The following is a 9004-nucleotide window of genomic DNA, read 5'->3' as shown; positions in this document are numbered from 1 at the left end:
GCGTTTTGTCAAAGAAAATCCATTTGGACTCACGCAACAGCAGAACGCCACCGCCTCAAGGCCGTGTTGTGTCCGTCTGTTCACTGAAGGTCAGATCTCTTCCGTTGGGGTCCCTCACTCTGAATGGTTGTTTTCACATTAGACAGACCCTGATTGGTTGCTAAAGATTAAAACAAACAAACAAAAAAAGCTCACAATTTCCTTTGATTGAATTTTCTCTGTGTCCTGTTCAGATTGTGTTGGCTTCAGTTCAGGTTCTGGAGGTTCTCCTCGCTCTCCACTTTGATCCGGCGGATAAGGGAGAGCGGTTCACCGACCGGATGAGTCAATCTCCTCTCATCTGGTCTGTTCACGCCGCCTCACTTTAGGACCCTTTCGTTTGTTTTGCTCTGATCCCAGTTGAGCGAGGGTTATAGTTCAGTCTCAAGGCCTCTTTTTATCCTTCGCTCGAGGGCTCGGCTCTTTGCAAAGCAGCTGTTGCTACTGTCAGCTAGTATAGTAAGTTCTATTTTAGTAAAAAAAAAAAAGAGGGAATGCGTGGCCGGCCTTGTGTTATCTTGGAGGGGAGAGCTTGTCTAGTGTGGTTATTACAGTAGTTTATACTCCATAGGTCTGCTCCTGATCCGCTATGTGTCACAGATGGCTCTGCTACCAACAGTGAGTGTGACGGTTAGTGTAACTGACGTGGGAAAAGTCTCCCACGGATTCACAGTGACTTCTGTGACATCAACTCGATGTCTTTAGTTCCCATGTGCAGCCATTTTGCTTGGATTTTGCATCAGAGGTCCTTATAGTAGGTCTCCGTGTCGAGTACAATTTGTGGCACAGAATGCCACAAATGAGATCATGTCATTCTGGTGCCAAACCATTGAAAGCAGTAAGGTTTCATCCTTTTGGCCAAGTAATAATCATCATAGCGCTACGATTGGGGGTTGCTGAAGATGCCATGGTAACAAAGCATTATATCCGTCAGGCAGGACACAGTTCTTTAAGGTCTCCAGTAACCAGAAGTGAGACCTCAGAGGTTGCCCGAGTGCTGAGTGTAATGGTTATAGTTTAATAAAGGCCGATTTGTCTGGGAACTGAATTCAGACCAACGTCGTGGACCAGGCCGCATCCTTTGTTGTTCCTGGATCGCACCACTCACTGTAAGTAAACCCTGATGGTTTTGCATCCGTAAAATAATTTTTTTTATGCTTGCGTTCACTCAAGTTCATCGGCAGATATAAAATGCTGTGCGCTTAATAAACCCCTGTTGACTGGCTCAAAGTCTTGGGTTGGGACCAGGAGTCTTTAGGTTTGGATTTTGCAGTGTAGCCCAAATTAGAGAAATTCTGCGGACAGTGGTGACATTTTGGCCAAAAGCGGAAATGTGTTTCCACACTGATCCCTGGACCCATCGTGGTTGGTAGCAGATAGGTTGGAGACAGCTCATCCTGTGGTGCTGTGATGTGGACTGACACCGTTTCCCCTCCACTGGTTCGGATGACGTGACGATGCGACCAATTGACAGATGCTGCGTCTTGGGTTTTACAGTGTCATATCTGCCGTTCTTAGACCACGTTGCTGTTTCTGTTGAGGTTTGCGTTGAGGCGTACATTTATACCCTTCACCGTCTTTGCCACTTTCGGCTTATCGAAGGGTTAAGATGCCAGAGTTTATAGGTTGGGGTTGGGGTTAGCCGCAAGCCATCTTCACACCATGGTGCAGACGGTGTTTAGATTTGGGTCAAATCTCACAGCCTTCCCCTCCACGGCCTTGGCGTTGGTGTTGTACATGGGATTCTCAAAGGCAGCCTGGCCATTGTTGTTCTCATGGACTGAGCAGCCTGTATACTGGGTCTTCGGTGTAGTCCTGTGAAAGGAAACAAAGAAACAAACAATCAGACAGAGAGAAAGAAAGCCATATGTTGTGAAATTCAAATAATACTGATTACATTTTCCATAGGCTGTTAATGATATCAAAGCATGAAGCAATTGGGCTTAAGTCGATACAGAGATTTTACAAATGTGCTCTTCATAGATGTGCATATTTTGATTTCAAACAAGATATCTTTCAAAATCCAGTTTCATTTGGCCGGTTATTAAATGAGCCAACAATATTATGCTGAAAGACATTTTGTAAGCAATCCAAGTTAAAATCCAAGTTTAAATTATATTTTATTATAATTATAATTATAATTATATTTTTTGCAGTACATCAGCAGAGTAAAAAGGTCTACCCTTTTCAATCATGTAAACATCTGTCAATTCTAGACGTCTACAGGAATAAGCACCGTGTTTACCTTTGTTTGTAGAGGTAAAATCCAAAGCCAGTGAAGATGAGTGCAAAGAAAGGCACCAGAATAGCAATCGCAACAGAGCTGCTGTTAGTTCCGAGAGGGGGAGGAGAGGAGTTCTGACTCTCTGACATGTTCAGACCTACACACACATACATACACACACAGATGCACACACGCACAGATGCACACACACACACACACACACAAAGGAAGACTATAATTACGAATGAACACTCTCTTGTCTGCAAATTAACTGCTGTTTCTAATAACAATGCAGTGACTGGAGAAACCGATGCTTTTTAATGATGCACTATAAATGTAATAGTGGTGATAGTTGTGATAAATAATAATTAATATTCTATTAGTGATGTCACAAGTTCTTTTGTCTCACGGGTGTTCATAGTCTGTCTATGAAATACTGTATACGGGTTTGAATGGTTAACATGTTTTGTGCCAGTATCTTTGTATTTCTTTGTACATTTCTCCATCATAAAGAGGATCCTTATGCTGTACATTATTATCATATCATACTTCACAGCTCACCAGAACACACCGAGCAGACCTTATGTGTATCAGTGTCTAAAACATTTAACCAATCTTTTCCATTTTCATTCTTCTGAAACAAAGGTACTGTACCAAGTCTCTGTAGTCCGAACTGGCCGTAGTCTTTACCCTGGATGAAACCCTGGAACACATAGCTTGAGCCATCAGGCTCTGCCGAAACCTTGGGATGGAGACGCAGAGAGAGAGAGAGAGAGAGAGAGAGAGAGAGAGAGAGAGAGAGAGAGAGAGAGAGAGAGAGAGAGAGAGAGCAGGGGGGGAATAAAGAGAGAGAGGGAGCAGGGGGGGAATAAAGAGAGAGACAGAGGGAAGGAAATTCAAGAAAAAGAACGGGCGTATTTGATCTCATCACATTTTTGTGATGCAGAAATGCCAGCAATATATTTTTAAATCATTTAAAGCAACACTATGTAACTTTTTTTTACCTTAAAATAACAGCTTCAGAATCATTTTGATGGTACACTGATTTTTAATATGGCTCCAACTCCCCGTGGCGTGGGCAAGACCAGTGGTGCGCCCGGCACCCGCACCTCAGCCGGCATGCATCGGCCCTCACTTTCACTGCGCCACAGGGTTTGTTTCACCCTCTGACTCGCGTGTGTGTGAGCCGATCTGCCAGGCCGACCGCATCTGGTACCTACAGTGCTCGCTGAAGTGACGAGGTCCATGCAAGGGGTGCTGTAACCTAGGTGTATATTATATTTGCGTTTGTAACACACTGTTATTGAAACGTGACCGATTATTTTCGGACGGAGGACAGAGTTTTTACAACAGTGGTGTAAAAGTGCAATTGCACTCAGAAACGTTTTGGGCGCGAATTCCCAAAAAACAAAAGTTACATAATGTTGATTTGATAATTAATATTTTTTTTGTTGAATGGATAAACAAAATTGTATCTGGAAGGAAAAAAAAAAACCTTTTTAGATAAGCTTAGATAGAGCTGGACGACAATGGACTTACTCAGTATTGCCATCTTAACTATAGGCCATATACCACTAGAATGAATCATTTATCAGATGGCACTGCATGAGTTAATCATGTAAAAGTAACCCAGGACACATTTAAGTAACATGTCATTGTTCCGTGTACTAGTCTGTTGCTTTATAAGTGTGATTGTCTCGCTGACAATCAAGGTTTTTTTTGTCAAACAACCTTCAAATATGAATTGCCAACATTACTAATCTTTCCCTTGAAATGATTCCCTGACAGGGTAGATTTCAAGTTAAGGTCATATTGAGTTTCCAACACATGAAAATAATGGGATGGTGGCTGGGCTGCCTTTTCGTTGAATTGGATCCAGTGTAAATATTGCGACTCACAAATCCGTCCATGGTCCAGGAGTCATCAGTGATCTTGGCCGGAGAGACGACCGAGTCCTTGAGCTGCTTCCCCTGATTCAGCTGGTTCACCTGGTACATCAGCAGCAGGAGCCTGGCCTCAGAGGCCTTGTACACCCCTGGTGAAGACGGAAGGACATGATCCATATCCAGATTAGTGACATTGTTACAGTACCATTTCTAAAATTATAAATACATTATTATTATTATTGTTATTATTATTATTATTATTATTATTAGTGATATAAGTAAAAATACTGTATATTATACAGACTAATATACAGGATGTGATGTTAAGCCCCTTGTGCTGATAATTATAGGGCTACACACGTACCCTATGCCATATGTGCCATGATGCCCGGATAAACCATACTAATAAGTATAATTTTTATTTTGGTTATTCAGTTGTTAAGAGAGCATAGCACTAGGCTGATTGAGACCCTAATTTCATTTATATTTATATATATATATATACACACACACACACACACACACACACACACACACACACACGCACACACACACACACACACACACACACACAAAAATGACCCCCTGCAATTCATTTTATGATCTCTAGGGAGTTGCAGACCCAAGTTTGTAACATAGTTTTGTCTGTAACATATACAGTATATCGGCCCTATCGTTTATATATATATATATATATATATATATATATATATATTCATTATTATTCATTGTGAATTATAATTCAGAGGGCCATCAAGGAGCTTTATGAACAGTGGATAATCAAGAGAGGAGAATGTCTAATGGATGTTCCCACACATCCCTTAAATCATCACTTTGGCATGCACCATTCAGAGTGAAGGTTGAGCTCTTTGTCCTCTAGAACTAAAAGGTTCCTGACTGGTTAGTGCAGAAAAATGTGCGGCAGCTGAGCAACACAGCTGGGGCCAAGGAGCCGCGACACCTCGCTCATAGTGTAGTGTACCCGAGAGGAGGAGCTCCATGTTGCTGTTGCTGAGGGTGACGTTGACCCTCCCTGTGGTGGAGTTGAAGCTGGTGATGCTCAGGGTCATGGGCTGCTTCTTCCCTCTGTAGTTGTAGGAGCCCTTCCATATGTAGTTCGGAGCAAAGACGTCATCTGGGACTGTGGAGCACAGGTAGGTAGCGTGAATCGATTATAATTTGGTATACATACAGGTATACAATAAAAAAGAGGTTAAGCAAGGTGTCTCCTCTGGGAGCGACAAGATTCCATTCCAACACAACAGAATAGACTTAACAAAGAGCTACCATGGAGTTTTGGGCTTGGCGTTCCTGTTGCCGGTTTTGCCTGTTTCTTCTTTTCTCCAGCTGGAAACAAGAGGAAGAAAGAGAGAAAAACTATAACTATTAGATTAGCAAACCAGAACGAATAATTTAGAAACTCGGGAACTCAATGTTCAGTAAACCAGAATAACATAGACTCCGAAGGCTGATTTGTCCAGCATTCGGGGCGTGTACTTGATGGTACAATCACACAAGTCAGCGTCGCCATTACCCTCCGAATGTTTCATTAAAGTCTCACAGAACACAAGCTGCCTACGTTCTAGGGCTGGGTGATATGACAATACAATGTTGATAGTGTGATATGGGACGAGATATCGTCTGGGATAAGATATGATTTTAAGACTTTATTGTGCTGTTGGTTCTCGTAATATCGCAGTACATTCTTCACCTCTACATATGGGCATCTTTCCGGTCCACGTGCCATCGCTCTTGCACACTCTGTGCTCGGAGCCTCCGGCCAGGAAGTAACCGGGCTGGCAGCTGTACACCAGTGTGTAGCCAAAACCCGGCAGGTCCATCCCAACTACGTCCACGTGGAGCGGACTCTCTGGCTGCTTACAGGCGTGGGCTGGAGGACGGAGCGAGAGAAGAAAGGTTAAATGAGTAAAGCAAGTCGGGTATCGGGCATATGGGACAGGCGGAGGAATGGAAGGATGCGTAGAGGGGAGCACTTACGTATGCACTCGGGCTGCGTTCCGCTCCACGTCAGGTCAGCATGGCAGGTTCTGGAAGATGAGCCCTGTATCAGATGACCCGGCTGACACTGGAACGACACCACGTTGCCGACCTACACAGATCATAGAGAGGGATCACAAAGGGAGGGGGGCGGGGTGTTATCGGTACTGTAGGTCTCTATCACGCCCGGGTCGGGAGAAAAAAAAAAACAGAATCAGATGGCTCTCAAGTCCGCCTGAACATAGCAAAACAGTCTCCAGGCTCAGTGCTTTACCTAACTTTAACCCAACGTATGGTTGATTTTCGGCTTTCAGGACTACTCTATCCAAATGATTTGTTTCAGAAGGGAACTAACGCTAGAATGTAACCGGAATTGACAGAATGTGGGATGTCGAAAGACGCAGAAAGTAAGATAAAACGCGGAGCGTAAAATTAAGAGTTACGAGTAAAATAAGCCAGAGGTAGAATGATGATGGAACGTCCCCCCCTCTCGCCTCGCTTTGTCCTGCTCGCGTAGGGGAAAAGAAGAAATGAAAAAAAACATTTCTCTGTAGCATTTATTCCTTATGATAGCTGTTATTATATCCTTGCTGAAAATGTTAAAAGTGCACAAGGTCACAGTGGAGCTTGCAAGACTTTAGCAGAAGAGAAATCTCGCCATATTTAAATGCAACCTGGATGGTATAGGTCTGTTTTAGGGAGAGGGACAGAGAAACAGTCAGTCAGACAGAGAGACAATCAGACAGACAAATAGATAGTCACACGCACACGCACACACACACACACACACACACACACACACACACACACACACAGAAAGTCAGACAGACAGACAGACAGACAGACTACCTTGAATCCGTAGGTGCGGTTCAGAGAGCCGTAGCGAGGTGTTCCTGGGTTCTCGCAGCTGGTCCTGGTGGGTTCTACAGGAACGGTGGAAATCACACGGAACATTTTAAACAATGTGGAAATAAGCAGGACAGTGTGTCCCTGTCTCCCATCTGCACCGGCTGTCTCTGTTGTCATAGTAACACAGAGATCAATCGCGGCGGGGCAGCAGGGGGCAGTAGCGTTGCGTTGAAAATCGAACGCGAACCATCTGTGTGTGTGTGTGTGATAGAGACAGTATCTGTGTGTGTGTGTGTGTGTGTATGTGTGTGTGTGTGTGTGTGTGATAGAGACAGGATCTGTGTGTGTGTGTGTGTGTGTGTGTGTGTGTGTGTGTGTGTGTGTGTGTGTGTGTGTGTGTGTGTGATAGAGTATCTTTGTGTGTGTGTGTGTGTGTGATAGAGAGTGTATCTGCGTGTGTGTGTGTGTGATGGAGAGAGTATCTGTGTGTGTGTGTGTGTGTGTGTGTGTGTGTGTGTGTGTGTGATAGAGAGAGTATCTGCGTGTGTGTGTGTATGTGTAGGTCTGAACATTTCAGAGAGCGTGTGTGTGGGGCAGGGTCATCAACATGTAGTGCACATCCTGACGCAGAGAGCTAGATTCAATACAGCTTCCAAAATGACACTCACTTTCCCTCCCTCCCTCCCTCTCTCCCTCTCTCTCTCTCTTTTGTTTCCTATCTTCTGCTTATTCTCTCTCTCTTTCTCTCTCTCTCTCCATCATTCTCTCTTTCTATCTTCCTTCTAGTTCCCATTGGTATGGCACCAAGTATCATCCTGCAGCTCCCCATCTGGCCTCGCGTTCCTCGAGTTCATGGTGTCAGGGACACGGGAAGCTCTCCAGTATAGTGGATTCAGGGATCCAAAAGTGGCATTTCTAGGTTCGAACAGGCAGGAAATGGAGCTCAGGCAGATCGATGGAGGTGGCTGAGTCACGGCTGAGGCAAAAGGCAATGGTGGGGTCCGTAGCAACAGGGCATGCAGGCATAGGCTACTTCTCGGCGACCAGGATCGACAACATCCAGGGCAAAGTGTGGCAATATCTCGTTCAGGTGGAAGTACGGGCAGGCGTGAAGGAGGTACGAGCCAGCAGGATTGTAGGGATGGGACAGCAAGGAGCATGGACTAGATGGGAAAGTGTACTACAGCGAAAGATCCCATCTGGGGCAAAAGTGAGACACTTCCCTGCCCTCGTTGTTCTGGAAGAAGATCCTTGAAACCCCTCCTTAGCAGCTGCCCAAAAGCCCTTGGACAACTGACGCCATGACCAGGTGCTTAAGGCAGTCACTGAGGGTGTAGCCACGGCTATCAACACCAGCAAGGGCCGTCACCAGCCAAGGACCATCACATTCCTCAGAACCGGAGAGAAGCCCCACCTACAACCTGGAGCAAAGTCTGGTCCCCTCACCACAGCCACCGACTAGAAACTGGAAGTGGACTTGTGCAAGCAGCTGAAGTTTCCAGCCTGGATAACATCAACACGGCTCCGACCAGACATGATCATCATTTCAAGTCCGCCAAGCAACTGATCATGCTGGAACTCACAGTGCCCTGGGAAGAATGATTGGACGAGGCCAGCGAGAGGAAGAGCACCGAGCACCAGGAGGTTGTGGAAGAGGGCAGAAGGCAAGGCTGGAGAATCGCTGTGAGCCTATGAGGGGAGGCTGCCGAGGATTTGCAGGGCGTTCACTCTGAAAAGCGTTTACGCTACTTGGCATCACTGGGGAGGCAAAGAGGAAAGCTGTTAGATTTCGCGTCTGAAGCTGCGGAGAAAGCCACTCGGTGGCTTTGGATCAAGAGGGCAGATCCGTGGGCGAATGATGCTGGGACGCAAGCTGGGATGTGATCAACCCCGGCTGGGTCACCTGGGAGAGGGTATCTGATGTTGAAATACCCGAAACACCCAATGACCCCAGGTTCCATCACTGATGATGCATCCCAGCACATATGCAGGATGTCTTTCTTCCTTT

General features: G+C 45.4%; 1 protein-coding gene across 1 annotated transcript in view; it reads right to left on the bottom strand.

Annotated features, from left to right (window-relative positions):
• Positions 1-1598: 1598 nt before the first annotated feature.
• csmd3b (CUB and Sushi multiple domains 3b) overlaps positions 1599-9004 on the bottom strand; it is a gene marked incomplete at its 5' end in the record, with an annotated part of 405005 nt that continues 397599 nt past the window's right edge. Inside the window, 9 exons of the mRNA XM_080014654.1 lie at positions 1599-1854; positions 2285-2420; positions 2918-3005; positions 4162-4298; positions 5132-5290; positions 5437-5496; positions 5861-6040; positions 6148-6259; positions 6997-7070. Coding sequence (XP_079870780.1) covers positions 1695-1854; positions 2285-2420; positions 2918-3005; positions 4162-4298; positions 5132-5290; positions 5437-5496; positions 5861-6040; positions 6148-6259; positions 6997-7070 — 1106 coding nt within the window. The 3' untranslated portion in view covers positions 1599-1694. The remainder of the gene's footprint in view (positions 1855-2284; positions 2421-2917; positions 3006-4161; positions 4299-5131; positions 5291-5436; positions 5497-5860; positions 6041-6147; positions 6260-6996; positions 7071-9004) is intronic.

Source organism: Zeus faber (assembly GCF_960531495.2).
Source record: "Zeus faber genome assembly, chromosome: 1".
In the NCBI taxonomy this organism is placed as follows: Eukaryota; Metazoa; Chordata; class Actinopteri; order Zeiformes; family Zeidae; genus Zeus; species Zeus faber.
Note: the sequence above shows the minus strand (reverse complement) of the source record. Positions and strands in the feature narration are given on the sequence as shown.